This window comes from Schistocerca serialis, chromosome 3, assembly GCF_023864345.2.
Source record: "Schistocerca serialis cubense isolate TAMUIC-IGC-003099 chromosome 3, iqSchSeri2.2, whole genome shotgun sequence".
Lineage (NCBI taxonomy): Eukaryota > Metazoa > Arthropoda > Insecta > Orthoptera > Acrididae > Schistocerca > Schistocerca serialis.
Window position 1 is genome coordinate 451251460 of NC_064640.1, and position 18713 is coordinate 451270172.

Genomic DNA, 18713 nt, shown 5'->3' on the forward strand with positions numbered 1-18713 from the left:
CCCATAGGTCCTGTGACTCAACACAGCCTAATGGCTTTTTCTTGATAACTTTGACAACAGTTGAATGAAAGCTCATACACGTTTGGCAAGCTACATCAACTGTCTCTGCATGTCACCCAGTCTTTAGTGACAATCAGCCATTTCACAACAGAGCTTTTGGTATTTGCCATTCAAAGAAAAGTTATTATTTTATGCAGGTGAGTTGTTTTGTGTCATTCATTCATTAAATTGTTTCTTCAAGTGTTACTTGCCATTTACTTCATGCATCTGTTCTGTTGTAAATCATGTAATCAGTTTTTCCAATACAATAATATTTGTGTACCTATGTGTGTGAAATGCTTTTCTTGTAAGTCGGATCCAATATGGCCTGGTAGGACATACTGAGTATACCCATTATTGATAGGAGGCCATCCTGAGTATACAGTTTACTTTTTATTTACTTTCTGTAGGTTTAACTTCAAACCATGATAAGAAACAGTTTCAGTGAAGCAAGGATGATCTAAAAAAAGCTGTAGAAGCCATCACCAAGGAAGAAGTGTCAGACTATAAAGCAGAAAAAGAATTTAGGATTCCATGAAGAACTCTGCATTGGTGTGTCAAATTTGGATGCAAAGTCAAAACAAAGTTGGAGTGAAAGTTTACTTTGTCTGAAGAACAAAATCCTGAACTCTGTTCTTGAATAGTAAGTTTGGCAGAAGTGGGCTATCCAATAACAACTAAAATTTTAAGACTACATGTCTACAGATACTCTGAGAAAAGCAGTATTACTCATCTGTTTCTGATATTACACAGGTTGCAAGCCACAAATGGTCAAGGAAATTTTTAAAGGAAAACCCTTCAATTCCTATCAGAAAATCTCAATATTTTAATTTGACTAGAGCACAGAAGTTAAACAATATAGTTATTCAAGACCATTTTCAAAAAGTTAAAATTCTTTTTGAAGGACCTGTTATTTTTGGAAATCCTGAAAGACTTTCTCCATAGATGAGAGAGAGTGCAGATAGAATTTACATAAAGAACCATAAGTGCCCACAAAGAAAGGTATATGCAGTAGACACATGCACTTGCATCAAGAAGTAATGATGTACTGGAAAAATCATTATGAGAAAGCAATAACTAAGCAATACTTTGGAACAATCTTTGTCAAAGTTTGCGAAAAATCGATGACCATATCTAATATCACATCTTGGTTTATGGCTACTGGATTGTATCCATATGATCTTAATGCAATTCTGGACATTTCATTTGCACCTAATACAGCTTCTGGATCACAAAGTCCTGCAGCTTCAGAACCTCTGTCAACATCAACTCCACAAAAATCAGGAGACACTTCATCTTCAGAGTCTGGGTTTTCAGATGTGCCAAACATTAATTGGAATGGAACACACAAATTGTCTGTGAAGAAGGATGACTCTGTTGAAGAGGCTATATTGATTGAGATGGTGATGAAGCTGCTGGTATGAGCACATTTGCTGAGCTACTCCAACAACAAAGGAAAAAAGTGCTCTAGCATCCGAGAAAAAACCTGCTTTGAACAATAATGGTACCATTGTGAAGAAATCACTCTTTGCAATGAAAGAGCAAACCAAAATTCTTAGAATATCCAAAATATTACCAGATCCAGCCAAGGAACCAGCCAAAAAGCCAGATTGGTACACAAGGATGAATCTGGGTTTTGTAAAGTGTGCAAAGAAGATTCAGTGACAGATATATGTATGTGTTTCATTTGTGGTCATTACATCCAAGAGAAATTTGTCAGATTAAAGAAAGAAGAAGGGGTGTTTTAATTCCCAAGCTTTGAGGGCAGTGATTAACAAAATGAAACAATATTTTTGTCAGTTCAGAGACATAAATAACTCTTGTAAGTGAATAATGAACCCCTCATAAACCATTACATTTGCTGAATATGTCCTGGGAAACAATTTTGTGAGACTGAACCATAAAGGTTGCTTAAGTTTTTTTTCCTTCCGTGTTTTACATCTGCGTCAATTAAAGTCCTTAAAATTAACTTCATCAAATAACTGAATTAGCTTGTATCAGTTTGTGTTAGAAAGTGTAATGCATACTGAAAATCAGATTTCATTAGTTTCCAGTACTTGTAATTTGTTACTAAAAGAAGTTGTTATTAAAAGAAGTTGCCATGTTGGGAACACAGCGTACTTAATATGCTCCAAACCATTCTTTTTTATACTTATTATTATGGCTTATCTAAACATTTTACTTTCTCCACATCATACTACTACATGTCCAATTTGATGTACTTTAGATTGCAACCAACCGTCATAATTTACTGCCACTCATAAAAGTATTAAAAAAATAACTTTCTTAGGTAGGCCATATGGGGTACAGTTAATCATGAATGTACTTGAAAAATTATATCATTGTGCAACACACAGGTCAGGAGATATGACATCATAAACATTATGCTACCATCTAGCAAACATCTGTGTGTGTGTGTGTGTGTGTGTGTGTGTGTGTGTGTGTGTGTGTGTGTGTGTGAGTGTGTGTCTATATATATGAATTTTTGTCAAGTCTGGTGTTGGCATTAATTTGAGTTCAAGGCTGGAATCTGTTTTAAGTCAAAACTAACTTGGCTCGATAGTATTGTTTTGAAGGAAAGTGGACTCTTCAGAACAAATTCAATAATAATATACTTATTAACAACAAATTAATAATATTATGAGGCTACCTGGTAATCATTAATGTATGTTAATATGAATAAATGTAAAAGCCTTACAGACTCCAATCAGTGACATTGCCTTAGTTAGTGAACAGTGAGATCTCCAATAAAATCAGTTTCAGAATAAAAGACTTCAGCTCATCGTGTGCCACCAAAGACTTGCAGTGACAAAGCCAGTTTGGTACCATTATAAAAGAAGGGAAAGAATAGTGGGATTCCACCTTATACAACAAGGCAGTTTACAGATTCTAGATGTAGGTGTATGATGTACCAAAAGAAGTTATATCATTGCAGAAAATAACAATATTTTTCCCTTGCAATTAACATCCAACATATTGTTTAAGTCAGTCATAAAATTTGATAGCTAAATGTGAGATACATGTTTTTTTAATTAATTCAGTATTTTTCCATTGCAATTTATGTTTGATCAATTATTTGAGAAAAAATTGTTTCATTTGTGGTATTTAGCCATAATTAACAGCTTATAATACTTCCATTTCTGCAAAACAAATCTTAATAAAACTGATTCAGACATTCTGTCAGTGCTTTATTTATGAAGAAAGTGAGAAAAATAGCATGGGCTAATATAATATTAAAAATGTAAAGTATTGAGAAAAAAAGCTACAATACAAAATTGCAAGTACAATACAAATATTAGGAATATTACTTCACCATCAATTTAAAGCACTCTATAGAATTTCCACCTAAATTTTCTTCACCAGTACTCACATGAGTAATTACAATTATAATGCATTTAAATAGAAAAGATAATTTCAATGAAGTATATATACATTTTTTGCCAACATTTGTGTAATATTTTCATTTGTATGTAAAAATTTCTCACATTAGTATTCTTTTCAGATAGGTGTGTCTCTGGATGAGACAGTAGGGCTTGAAGATATAAATGATTTACTGTGGATCTTTGGGTCCCGATTAACAGCAGAAGAGGTAGGTACTGAATATATTATGCATCTGAATTGCTGTTTATCTGTTTAAGTAAGCTAGTGTTACTACTTCTATTATTATAAAAGTTCAAAAAAATGAATCTGCTTTTTGTGTGCATTCGATACATCATTCACAAAATGTGTCTAACTGATTAAGTACTTTTGCAAAAACAAAAAAAAAGAGATTAATCCTGTCAGACATGTTAACTTAGAACATGAATTTTTATTTTATTTGTAACATTAAATTGTATATATGCTCAAAGAAAGAAAAATGAAAACATTAACATTTCATTTTGTACCTCATGGAAAATATTATCTCCCCTATGCACCTTGAAGTTCACACAGTGTAATGAATGATCCATTAGATCAGGTGTGTAACCACTGAAATTCTATTTCTTCTCCTGATATTTCAGCTGTGTAACTTTCTGCAATTTCCAGGTGAGCCAACAGACTGAAGCTACAATGCTCATTCTACCCTTTTAAACCCACAGACTATGCCATTGTACATGTGGCCACAGAGATGTCATTCAGCAGAAAGGAGCTTTGCATAAACTGAATCTGTTGTTAGCTTGTTGAACAATGCTGGACTATTGATGTGCCATTAGTTGCTGCACTTTAGTGATGTCTTAGTCAGTTTATTAAGGACAGTGTTCAATTCCATGCTTTGTACAGGCTGAAACCAGTATCTGTTAATTACATTCTATACCAAACAGATTTCTACTGTTTCTTCCATCCCTTAGCCTGAAAAAGATGAAGTATAGCTTCTACATTGTCGTACTGCAAAAATAGGGTGACTGGTGTTGAAGAAGTGCTCTGCCACAGCTTATTTATTGGGATGTAAGAGCCAGGTGCACCTTTGGTGTTCCACGCAGCCTCATGTACTGTACTTGTCATCTGCCTGATGTATGATAGGCCACACTCATAGTGGATCTTGTAAACCCCAGCCTATAGAGCATCAAGTCATCTTTGATGAAACCCAAAATGCCTGCTGCTTTGGTGGAGGGTGAGAGATCTGTTTCATTTTACGCTTGTTAAGGATCCAACCATTTTTCCCACATGTGGGAGGGAAGGCATGCACTTGAATCTCCCTCTATCATCTTCCATTTTCCTAGAGTCCAGCTCTGATTTTATTAGTAACACCTTACGTGTCTATTGGGCAGAGTTCTCATTTGCTTCACAAACTCCTTTTAGGTAAGAAACTCATTCTGCAGACTGCTCTCATTATCAATGCTACATTTGCTGTCAATCAAAGTTCTGAGCACAGGATGGTGGCAGCTATTTGCTTGCCAGTACAGTTCTATATGAGCCGGACACTGATAAACTGTATATTCCAAGGAGCCACCATCTTTGCACCAAACCAAATCATCCAAGAATGAAACATGTTCTAGATTTTCAATTTTCATTATAAATTTCCATGGATGATGTTTATGTACTTTAAAAATTACTGTGATTTATCATGGGGACAACATTACCAACATGTCAATATATCTTGAAAATACTGTGCTCTTCAAACTAGTAGATTCCAGTGCCTTTTCCTCAAAGTCCTCCATACACAGATTGGCTACCAAGGGCAACAAGTTCAAAAATTTTGTTGTTAAATAAAAACTAAGTTAAGGTGAAAACATATTTGAACAAAGTTGTAACCTCTTTATCAAAATTTTTGCCAATATGACATAAAGATAATGAAAGGAGAACCTTGGTGAATAAGGAAACTACGTCAAAGCTAATAAATCAAAACTGTTTGGCCCGAGTGATTTAAGTCCACTGATAAAATCTGCAGAGTTATGAAGATGATGAGCACACTTTCCTGTGAGAGGTCTTAATGAAGATGGTACATAGTTGGCATAGTTGTAATTTGCAGACACATTGTTGCTCACTACTGGTCACTGAGGAACATCTTTCATATGGATTTTTGGGAGCCCGTAAAGCCACAGCACTTGGTTTCAAACTTCACACAGCCTACACAGGAAAAGGAGATGTGTTGAAAAGGAAGCAGTTTTTGTTATTGCCTCATGCTATCACTCAATAAACTATACATCTTATCACAATGGTCATCACAAAACAATAAAACAGTAGTATCAACTTTATCAGCTGGAAGAACCATTGTTACAGTATCCTGTCAAAGTGTACACAGTGTAGCCCCCTCTCCCACAGATGTATTACTCTTTACTGCATGAGCTTTCATGGCAGCATAGTAAATTTCATTTGCTGAATCAGTGGAAATTGTGGCCATTTGTTCAATGGGTATTGTCAGCAAGTATTAGCAAAACTTTTGACGTGGGTGCAGCATTCAATCCTTTACCTAAAACCATCATTCTAGCATTATCTAGATCTCTACTCACTATATTAATGATAGAGCAGCGAATATCAGTTTCTTGCTGTGAGGGTATTTCAAACTGGTTAAAGTTTGCAGTCTTCTGACTCACACTTATGTCCGACTGGCAGTTGCAATGTGTAGCAGAAATGAGGACATGACTGTAGTGAAATACTGCATATGGTGGAGATGGTCACATATCTGTCCAGAGTGATGGACAAACAGACAAACATACAAAGGTAGAAGGCCAGGGTGTGGTTCCTGCTGCCAGCAATGACCAGCGCAGCTGTTGTCTGCACACTGAAATAACTCACTTAACTCACTTCCCAATTAAGCATTACCATCTTCAATTTTGAAAATAAGTATGGGAAATAATGAACGATTGAACATAAATATTGAATAGAATCTTAATAGTTCATAACATCTTTTAGCAAACTCAGCACAATTATGGCTTATTTTATACTTATGGGTAAGAAAATTGGTCAAAATTTAATCTTTAATATATTGTATACTCACCTTTTATAGATGACCTCTGCAGAAAAACTCCTTCTTGTCCAGGGTAACTAGGCTTGAAATGTATATGAATGAAGACATTTTGTGAGTTATTAATTGAGATTTATATTCCTTCAATCCATGGCTGATTTTCAGTAGCATATTTGCTCAAAATAAAACTCATTTGAAACAGTCGCATTTTCAAACATAGCATAAGATCACTTTATAAAAGTCATCACAAACTGTCCCAAACAATGTTGAATAGTCATTTAATAGTACAAACTGCACAAAGGAAACTGAAGAGACAAAGGACTGTTTCCTGGAATGCATTTAGAAGAAAATGACATGCATATTTAACATTTGAGAACAAGCTGAACTGCCGGCCGCAGTGGCCGTGCTGTTCTAGGCGCTCCAGTCCGGAGCCGCGCTGCTGCTATGGTTGCAGGTTCGAATCCTGCCTCGGGCATGGGTGTGTGTGATGTCCTTAGGTTAGTTAGGTTTAAGTAGTTCTAAGTTCTAGGGGACTAATGACCACAGCAGTTGAGTCCCATAGTGCTCAGAGCCATTTGAACCATTTGAACAAGCTGAACTGTATGGACTACTTGGCATGTCTTTTGCAGTATTTATAACCTGTGAAAGTCCACCAGAACATTCTAGGCACCTCTAGTGTCATTTTAATTATTTCATGTACATCTGGTTTTTAGATGAGTAAAAATTTAAACAAAATTATATGTTCTTTTGTTTGGAAATATCAGAGAATACACAAGGCAACTATTTAAATAATGAATAATGAACTGTAGTCAAGATTAGCTTAAGTAAAATTTCATAATTTCACAAGTTTTGGTCACATTTGCTGTTACCTGAATAAATTAAATACTGGAACATTACATTGTATCTGACACATAACAATAATGGAAATTCCAGATTGAAAAATATTTAAAATAAAGGAAAGGCAACCACTTACTTGTAGTGTATTCAGTTTCAGTTTATTCACCATTGAGCTCTTACAGCAGCATAGGTTTGGGCATTGCGTATACAATTAAGAATAATTTTTACAGTGAAGTTTTTACACTTTAGTTCCACATTTTTTAGAAATATCCTTAAGCACTAATGCCAATCATGTTTATTTCAAATACTTTGGCTAGCATCTAAAATGAACATTTGAGTAACCAATCATACATCTTAGCTTTGAAAATATTGTAGGGCAATGTCTGAGCAGGTATTGAAGATTTATTAAAACATTTTAAGCATGCTATTTTGTGTGAGTTTGCAATCATTGTGAGTCTGTATCTCGGTATATCAAGATACAGTTTGCGTCTGGTATTGTGAGAGTGTATCATCTCTCTGGTATTGAACTCATTTATGTTGCTTTTGACACAAAGCAACACTGTGTATATGAATAGATTAACAGGAATTAATATCTGGAGGGGACAACAGTGTTCCTTAGGTGTAACATTGCTCATTATTCTGATTACATTTTGGATTTTCAGAGTTTCACTGACATAGCTGGAATGTCCCCATAACAGTATGCTGGAGGAAATATGTGACTGAAATAGGCCAAGATATGCAACCTTCAGATACTCACCAGTGACGGCATCTGTCAGTTTCCACTTGAGACAGCTTACTCTTGATATTCTCTTGCAGACATGGCTAATGTGTTCCTCCTGATTTAATTTTGAATTGATGTGAAAGCCTAACAGCTTTACAGATTTATTTTTCATGCCTGCAGCCAGATACAGAATTAGTTCCTGTGTTTTATCAGGATTGCATAGGAGTTCCCTGGAAGAAAACTAGTTCATTGCTACTTCTAATTTTTCCTTTGTTCCCAGATGCAGTTTTGACAGGTCATTATGGGTACTGAGCAGTGTTTTGTCATCTACGTAACACACTATGGAATTTTCTTGTACATGGTTAGGCAGATCGTTAACTGTGGTGATGAATAGAAAGCGACCAAGGTCCAAGCCCTGTGGCACTTGGCACTCCAGCCCAAACTTCCTTCAAATAAAAGCATCTGGTTTTGACTGATACAAACTGTCTTCTGTTGCTTAGGTATTCCTTGATTACATTCAAAGATGGGTTGTGTATGCCATAAGATGCAAGTAGGGTGTTAAACAGTACACAGGCTCTGCTGAGGTCACAAAGTACAACTGATACTAGTTTCTTATGTTCAAATGCGGTTAACACCTGGTTAACAACTTCAGTGATAGCAATAGTAATATTTTTGCCATGTTGCATTCAAAGCTGTCTGTTGGAGAGGAGATCATGCTTTCCGAAAGAACTATTAAGCCTGTTGTTCGTTAGATTCTCAAAAACTTTGGAGAAAATTGGGACAATAGAAATTGGTTGGTAGTTTTGGGGCAGATGCTTATCTCTCTTTTTAAAGACAGGTATCACTTTAGCAATTTTGAGTGCATCAATTAAAACTCCAGATTCTAAACACATACCGAAGATGATAGAAAGAGGTTGACAGATGAGATGTATTATTTTTTTAATCATGTAGTTGGAGAACCAATAACAGTCCATCCTTTTGGAGTTTGAGAATCTTTACACAACTTTTATAATGTCCTTGGGGCGACAACATTCCAGTGGAAGTCATACCCCTTAGGTGGCCCAGCACCAATGATATTTAAAGCACAAGTGCCATTTTTATTAATTCTGTCTTTCAGCTTACTCAAACAGGTTATAAAGTAGTCATTTACTTCTTCAGGGTCCAGTACTGCATTTTGTGTGTTGGCTTGGGGCTTTTCTTCATTGTTGATGGCCAATGTTATTTTACTTTTGTTGGGAGCACATTCTATATAATGTTCACAAACAAGTTGTTTGGCCAGGGTCAGTTTGTCTTTTTAGTTCTTTTTACATTGTAAATAAGCTCTGTATGTGGTGTCATGCAGCTCAGGCTCTTGTGTACAAGAATTTTTATATATTCTATACAATATGAGCATAACTTCCCTAATATAAGCCAGCTCATCTGTATACCATTTTAGCTGTTTCTTTTTCTGTTTATGCTTAGGGCTAATTTTGATTAATAGTGAACAAGAGTACCATATTTCACCAAATTTTTCCTGGAAATTATCAAACACTGCTTCTCCAGCACCCTTCCCATGTTGTGTTTTATACAAAGTCCCAGCTAACATCAGCTAATCTGTCAATAAATAGATTAACATATTCATCTTTCTAGCCCCTTATTCAAGTAGCACTAGACTTCATGCTGGCCGATGTATCTGACTTAGACAACTGATCAAGCAGGATGTTGAAACGAAGGGTTCATGGTCTGCTGGTGTTCCACTAACAAGCCTGACATCATACATAGCTATAGAAAAATTAACTATTATATTATCCAAGCAGGCATTATTCTGTGTGGGCCTGTAGTTTTTACAGTGTAGATTTAGAGGTGTTAATGTATTAAAAAAAAGTTTTTGTAACATGTTCATCCTTGCTGGTGATTTCAGTGTTGAAATCACCACAGTAATTACATTTATTTTAGTTTTCAAAATTTTTCTCTTAAACAGTCCAAATCTTTCATAAAATATATTTACATCTCCTCCTGGAGGTCCATATAAACTAATAATTATGGTATTCTCTGACTAAGTCTTATACAGCTAAATTCTCCATCTAGTTCAGTACAGTAAGAGCTAACATGTGTCTAAGAAAACATTACAGTATCTCTAACAAATATTAGTGCACCTCCATCTTTTCTTTCATGTCTACACATAATGTCACAAACAGTATAACCTTGCGGAACAAAATATTCTACCTGATCTTCTGTTATCCAATGTTCTGATACACTTACAGAATCAACATTTCCAACTTTACAAAAATTTTCTAATTCTAATATTTTGTTCCTAATGGAGCAAATGTTCATTTGCATCAAAGTAACAAATTTGTGTTTATTGATTATGTCTGTAAACCCTCACCCTTTCGAGTGTTGCTTGTAGTATCTAGCTCAAGTCCAAGAGGCTTATTGCCTGTCGAGTCACTGTCTTTATCCTAAAAAATTCCTGTTATTATTCAAACCACTACATTCATAGACAGTTGTAATCCACTCAAGTCTTTGTGTATTTATTTCACTGACACAATGACACAGACTTTTTCTCTTCATAGTTTAGGTGAAAGCCGTGCTTGGTGTGAGGACTATGCAGTAGTTTGCTAATATTGAACACATCACAATTTGTGTATCCATTACACAGTTTCTATTTTAATATTTGTTAATCAAATTTCTTTATTTATGCATGAGCTATAGATTAGATTGTGCCTATGTGGCACTATAGTGTGGCCCACAGAAACACATAATGGAAAAAATTTAACACTAACTTTTGAGCTCTTGCTCTTTTTCACACACACTATCATACAGACATTCAAACATGCACACTGACAGTAGTAACAAGCCTGACTGTTGAATGTTGGTTATCAAAAAAGTTACCTGGGGAGATGGAGGTGAGGATGGGAGAGTGAAGCATGCACAAGGCAAGGAGGGGGTAGCAGGGTGGGGTGAGCAGGTCTTTCACCAGATGATTCAGCAGCTGCACAAGATGAAAGGAGTTCTAGAGGGTAGAGCACTAATGGATAGAGAGAGGGGAAGGGAAGGGAGGAAAGGAGAGGAAGGTGGTAGTGAAGAGAGAGACAGGGAGAGGAGAGAGTAAGGAAGAATGGTGGAAATGGTGGAAAAGAGAGAGAGAGAGAGAGAGAGAGAGAGAGAGAGAGAGAGTGTGCTCTCCCACATTGGGGGGGGGGGGGGGGGGGGAGTAGTAGTAAGGAAGGCAGAGTGGTAAAGGAAGGCAGTACATTATCTGGATGTTGACGGAGTCATGTGGACAGAAGAGAAAATGAAAAAGGGATGGTGAGGCAGTGGAAAAAAAGTTAGTGGAGGTTTAGGCTAGGGGGATTGTGAGACAACAGCATATGATGGAGAGGCAGTTCCCACTTGCATAATTCAGAGAAACTTGTGCTGGAAAAAGTATTCAAATGGTGGGTAGTGAAGCAGATGCTGCAGTCATTAGTGTTGTAGTGCGCAACATGTTCAACAACAGGAATATTGGGTAGCTGATTCACTACAGGGACAATTTTTATACTGCCTTCCAGCATAAGTTCCTCAATTGTACACAGATGGGAATTGGCTCTCCAGCCATATCCTGTGCCTTCACAAACCCCCTGCTAACTTGTTTCCCGCTGCCTCACTTTATCTTTCTCCACTTCTCCTCTGTCCACACAACTCCTTCTCCATCCAGATTGTGTTTTACATTCTCCCACCACTCTCCCCCCTCTCCTCCCTCTCCCCACCAACAACCTTCATATCCAATGCATGTACTCTGTCTCCATCTCCTCTCCTTTCCCCACCACACCTCTCCCCCTTTTTCCCAGCCATCTCCCTTAATCTCTCCCCTCCCTGTCTGCCTCTTCACCACCACCTTCCTCTACTTTCCTCCAATCTCTCCCCCCTCTTCCTCTCTCTATCTGTTAATGCTCTACCCTCTGAACTTCTTTCATCTTGTTGTGCAGCCACTGAATCATCTAGCAAAAGACCTGCCTTGTGTGTCCTTCCCTACCACTTCCCCACCTTCATTTACCTAGAAAATTACTCTCGATAACTGATATTCAATAATCAGTTTTGCTGCTACTACAAATGTGTACATTTGTGTGCCTATGTGGTTGTATGCCTGAATGTGTGTACTTTCACTAGAAAAAGAGTAAGAGAAATAAAGCTAGTGTTATCTGTTTCCTATTACCTGTTTCTGTGTGCCAAGCATCATTCCTCTATAGGTATGAGTAAGTGATTGCATTTCCTTTATTTTACAAATGTTTCTAATGTACATTCTTTCAAAATTAATTTCCCATATATTCTTTTCTGTTTTAGCCGGCAATTAATAGAATGAATATTATGTTTATGTAGTAGGACAGACAGAGATGTTCTTATCAATCATAAACAGTGAATAGTTATTGTTGTAAAAGCTCCAATGTATCGTGTGCTTCATCAACAGCTAAGTATTGTATCTATCATAACTAAAATGGTACCAACACATTAAATCCAAATGTGGTATGAAATAGTTCATTTTGTCAAACTGGCCCAAATCTTGTTTGTTTAGAACATAGATCATGTGCACTGGCCCGCCAAGGTGCTGCAAGAGTTAACAAACCACCACTCATATAATGAAGGAATATGAACCAATATAATTATATAGTAGTGTCATATACCAGTGGAAAGTTTTCATGGATACAAAGAGAATAATATTAGGCAGTAAGTGACAGCTTTATTCTTAGTCAGTTATGGAGTATTAAAACATGATAAACGTTCATGAACTTAGAAAATCAATAAAAATTTAAAGCGATATGATGTAAAATAAGAATCCAGACGCAGAATTGTAGATAAAGTATTTATAGGCAAAAATAATGAAGTTATTGTGTCTCTTGTAGTCTTGGTACTGTTAAAAAATAATAGCATAGATGCAATTAGCATAGAGAATTCCAGTGCAGCAAATGAAACTAGTGTGAGACAAAGTGATTGATGGGCCACAACAAATAGAACACATCACCCCCATATCTGAAAGACTGTCACTTGGCTGTCTCAAAAAGGAATTACTATAATTTGATCACTGGGAATAGAATCAAAAATTAGAACCCAGTCTCATTACCATACACCACATCAAAGCTCGTGATCTGCCCTTTCACACGATTGAATAATATTATGGTATTGTATACCAAATAATGATGCTTTCTTTGTGGCCAGTTTTGATAAGACACTCCTCTCATTTAAAGATTATTCAAATACTAGTTTATAGTTTATAATGTGTGTGTGTGGGGGGGGGCATGTCTAGCAGGCAGTTTCATTGGTTGACATAGAAAATTAGCCGCACAGTTTAGACTCTTAAGGACTGTGTATAGTTTCTGACTCTTAACTGTTTTGAGGACTAAGTTTGTTCAGTACACAGGTTTGCATTTGGTAAATTGGCATGGATAGGTTAGACTTTGATAATTTTGCAGACAGTATCAGATTCTGTTACTTATGGATAGTCTGAAAACAGTAAGGAGCCTCAATATCACATGCATGTATGATGAATAATTAGAAAGTTGTTTGTTAACAAACACATGAACATTTATTGATTGTTATCACTTTACATAATTTCCCACTCATGTAGATTTAGTGTTGCCTAGCTGTTCACTATTATAAACAGATTCAGTGAAATCTGAGAACATTTTAGTTTAAGAAGGAGTAAAAATAGAGTACCTTCTGTCTGGACCCTCTAGACCCATTCATAATGAACCACTGATATCAAGTCTCAGTTCAGTGATAAAGATAGTGAGAGAGGCATCCCATCATTGTTGCATTAGCTACATCAGCAAACAGGCACCACAAAATCTTAGTACGCACTGTGTTTAATTTGTAAAAAAAGAGGTTCCAGTACTGAGACTTTGCAGGGAATGTTTTTGAAATTTAGACTTCTTAAAACCTTATTTTAACATTTTTCTGAGAATTTTAAAAGTGTGAATACAACATTTGTTTTGTATCACTTTGACCGTATCAAGTATTGTACCACATCTCAAAATCTGCAGTTCTGATGTTTTTTCATTAGAGGTACTAGTTCGGCGCACCAGTGAGTACCATCGCAAATCAAGCAATGAGTATGCCTCTTCAGGTTTGAAAACTTATGCTAATGTGTAACAACGTGTCTCACTAAATTATAAAAGAATTTAGTGTCAGTAGTGAGGTTATTGCACTTAAGTGAATTGCCATTAACTATTGGTGTTGAGCAAAAGTAACTGTGTCTCACTTTGAGTGTGCAACATGTTAAAAATCTCATGGTTGCCTGGACAGTGACAGAATCCACCAGATTACTCAGTGTGATACTGTGTTCTATGTGTCAGTACATCTGGTTTGGGTTCTTTGATAGTCAAACATGCAGTTTTCTTAGGATTTTGCATTTGCAGGGAAAAGGGTGTACGTGCTGATGCATGCTGTTAGCAAAGACATGTAACTGATGTTATCTTTGGTGTTTCAGGTGAATAACATGTTCCCATGTCACTGATACGTAGATCATTGGTACAATTTTGTCCAGATATACCCTTAATCATTGAGAGTACCACCATGTTTGATGTTAGGTGTCCTTGTGTGGTAGTTCAATTTGCCATGTTGTAATACCAATAATGAAGTTTCTGGGTCCTGTGTTGGGATATCTCGTCTATTAATTGTCAAAATCTTGATCAAATTCATGATTACTTTCATAGTGTCCTAATTCTGTTAAGATAGACTCTCTTTCATTTATGCTAAATGACAGCTGAGCTTGAAAAAAATGCTCATTTATGGCTCTTCACATCCCAAGCTGCCTCTTATTGCATACTTCAGTGTTCCACTAGTCAATAAATGTAGTCAGTTATGTCATTTTAATGGCTTTTGTCTCTGTCAGGTTTTGGAAAGGATGGTATCATGTGACAGTTTTCATTCAGAGTTTTCAAAGGATGCAAATTCAGAGTTGCTAAAGCCTCACAGTTGCTCAGCACTAATTTCATGCAATCATGAAATGTGACTTATGTGCTTCAAGACTGCACTCAGTCTGCAATCCATTGCATATATGTTGATTTTAAAAATTTGTTGTGCCACCTTTGAAAAGTATTTGTATCACAGTACACACCCACAATCAGTCTGAGCTTTTTTCTAGGAGGCACTGATAGATGGCACAGTGTTTTAGTACATGTGAGCATTAGTTTCCTATTTTAAGGCATGGCATACCCTTTGGCTTTTCACTCCACTTGTTGTAATCTTTCCTTTCATGAGTATTTTCCCAACAGTAGGAACAGAGCTGCTGTTCTGCTTGTCATGATTTGGTTGTGACTTCGGTCACAACATTTGAAACATTTAGGTACAAAAAAAGTAATCTTTCACATTCAGCACCAACCAGTGTACAATTTTTGATTAATTGAGAACAGTTTGCATGCCAGTAGTCTAGAACTTACTCCATTAAGTGGTGCACAGTGTATTTAGCTCAAGGATCAGTGGTTAAGTGCATCTTGTCTCCTTTTGGAACTCTTCCTTTCCAAGGTGTTCAGTAGCATTCTCTTTGTAGATGATCTAGTAATTCCTCATTGGGTATCTTTCACAAGTAGGTATGGCCATCTTTTTTGAGGGGCACTCACATTTAATTTGAACATTACTAGCTTCTTTTTGCAACCTTTAGTAGTTTTACTAGGATTCAGCTTTTATTATGAAAGCACTATTAGTTCATCTTGTGGAATTAATTGAAGTTTGCCTGTACTAGGGTTAATAGTGAAACATCCTGGCAGATTAAAACTGTGTGCCGGACCAAGACTCAAACTTGGGACCTTTGCCTTTCACGGGCAAGTGCTCTACCGACTGAGCTACCCAAGCACGACCCATGCCCCGTCCTCACATCTTTACTTCTGCCAGTACCTCGCCTCCTACCTTCCAAACTTTACAGAAGCTCTCCTGCGAACCTTGCAGAACTAGCACTCCTGAAAGAAAGGATATTGCAGAGACATGGCTTAGCCACAGCCTGGGGGATGTTTCCAGAATGAGATTTTCACTCTGGAGTGGAGTGTGCGCTGATATGAAACTTCCTGGCAGATTAAAACTGTGTGACGGGCCGAGACTCGAACTCAGGACCTTTGCCTTTCGCTGGCAAGTGCTCTACCAACTGAGCTACCCAAGCACGACTCACGCCCCGTCCTCACATCCTTACTTCTGCCAGTACCTCGTCTCCTACCTTCCAAACTTTACAGAAGCTCTCCTGCGAACCTTGCAGAACTAGCACTCCTGAAAGAAAGGATATTGTGGAGACATGGCTTAGCCACAGCCTGGGGGATGTTTCCAGAATGAGATTTTCACTCTGCAGCAGAGTGTGCACTGATATGAAGTAAAGATGTGAGGACGGGGCGTGAGTCATGCTTGGGTAGCTCAGTCGGTAGAGCACTTGCTGGCGAAAGGCAAAGGTCCCGAGTTCGAGTCTCGGTCCAGCACACAGTTTTAACCTGCCAAGAAGTTTCATATCAGCACACACTCCACTCCAGAGTGAAAATCTCATTCTGGAAACATCCTCCAGGCTGTGGCTAAGCCATGTCTCCGCAATTTTCTTTCTTTCAGGAGTGCTAGTTCTGCAAGGTTCGCAGGAGAGCTTCTGTAAAGTTTGGAAGGTAGGAGACGAGGTACTGGCAGAAGTAAAGATGTGAGGATGGGGTGTGAGTTGTGCTTGGGTAGCTTAGTCGGTAGAGCACTTGCCCACGAAAGGCAAAGATCCTGAGTTTGAGTCTCAGTCCGGCACACAGTTTTAATCTGCCAAGAAGTTTCATATCAGCGCACACTCCGCTGCAGAGTGAAAATCTTATTCTAGGGTTAATAGTATCTGTTAGATGCTTTTTAATTACTCTATTAACTTTGTCTGTTTAGTTCACAAAGATTCAGACATCTTTTTCTATATTTTAGTGACCATGCTCACCATCCTCACTGACAAAAGCTGCAAAAGAAAGCATGTTATTATATTAGATTAGATACAATTTTCATCTCTTAGATCAGTAGTGTGGATATTCTCAAGCATGTCGATCATGGTATGAAATTAGAAGACATAGCACATATTACAAAAAAGAGGTACTGGTATGTACTAATGTTCCTTACACACGTCCTAGGTGGATTGGTCCTAATGGATCTGAAAGGAGGCAAAAGCTCTGAAACATATTTTCGTTTAAGAGGTAATACCAAACCTGTCACATACATGTAAATGTATATATACTGAGGTAAGATTTCCTGTAGCCTCTCATCACTGAATAGAAAGTCGTTTGCAACATCTACATAAATGGATCACATTAATCCATTGAAGACATGCAGAAGTCAGATTTTACATAACAGTAAAACTATTTGATATTATTAATAATATGTACATTCATTGAGCCATCAGTGGAGTTGGAAGTCTACTTCTACATCTCCATGATTACTCTGCTATTCACAATTAAGTGCCTGGCAGAGGGTTCGATGAATCACCTTCAAGCTCCTACTGTTCCACTCTCGAACAGCACATATGAAAAACGAGCACTTAAATTTTTCTGTGCAAGCCCTCATTTCTCTTAATTTATTGTGATGTTCATTTCTCCCTGTGTAGGTAGGTGGGTGCCAACAGATGGTTTTCGCAATCAGAGGAGAAAACTGGTGACTGAAATTTCATGAGAAGATCCCATTACAACAAAAAACACCTTTGTTTTAATGATTGCCACTCCAATTCACGTATCATGTTTGTGGCACTATCTCCCCTATTTCGTGATAATACAAAATGAGCCACCCTTCTTTGATCTTTTTCGATGTCATCCATCAGTCCCACCTGATGTGGATCCTACACCGCACAACAATACTCCAGAATATGGCAGACAAGTGTAGTGTAAGTAGTCTCTTTAGTAGATCTGTTGCAGCTTCTAAGTGTTCTGCCAGTGAATCACAGTCTTTGGTTTTCTCTACCCACAACATTATCTATGTGATCATTCCAATTTAGGTTATTTGTAATTGTAATTCCCAAGTGTTTAGTCGAATTTACAGCCTTCAGATTTGTGTGACTTATCGAGTAATCGAAATTCAGCAGGTTTCTTTAGTACTCATGTGAATAACTTCACACTTTTCTTTATTCAGGGTCAATTACCACTTTTTGCACCATACAGATATCTTATCTAAATCATTTTGCAATTTGTTTTGGTCATCTGATGACTTTACAAGACAGCAAATGACAGCATTATCTGCAAATAATCTAAGAGGACTACTCAGATTGTCTCCTATGTCATTAATATAGATCAGGAACAATAGAGGGTCTGTAACACCTCCCTGGGAATGCCGGATATTACTTCTGTTATACTCAATGACTTCCCATCTATTACTACAAACCGTGACCTTTCTGACAGGAAATCATGAATCCAGTCGCACAGATGAGGTGATATTCCATAGGCATGCAGTTTGGTTAGAAGATGCTTGCAAGGAACGGTGTCGAAAGCCTTCTGGAAATCTAAAAATATGTAATCAATTTGACATCCCTTGTCGATAGCACTCATTATTTCATGAGTGTAAAGAGCTAGATATCTTTCGCAAGGATGATATTTTCTGAATCCGTGCTATGTGTCAATAAATCGTTTTCTTTGAGGTACTTCATAATGTTCAAATACAGTATATGTTCCAAAACCCTTCTGCAAATCAACATTAGTGATATGGGACTGTAATTCAGCAGATTACTCCTACTTCCCTTTTTGGGTATTGGTGTGACTTGAGCAATTTTCCAGTCTTTACGTACAGATCTTTCTGTGAGCGAGT

General features: G+C 37.2%; 1 protein-coding gene across 1 annotated transcript in view; it reads left to right on the top strand.

Moving 5' to 3' along the window:
- Positions 1–18713, top strand: part of LOC126470350 (glycine dehydrogenase (decarboxylating), mitochondrial) — a 288221-nt gene that overhangs the window by 192012 nt on the left and 77496 nt on the right. The window contains exon 10 of the mRNA XM_050098138.1: positions 3542–3628. Coding sequence (XP_049954095.1) covers positions 3542–3628 — 87 coding nt within the window. The remainder of the gene's footprint in view (positions 1–3541; positions 3629–18713) is intronic.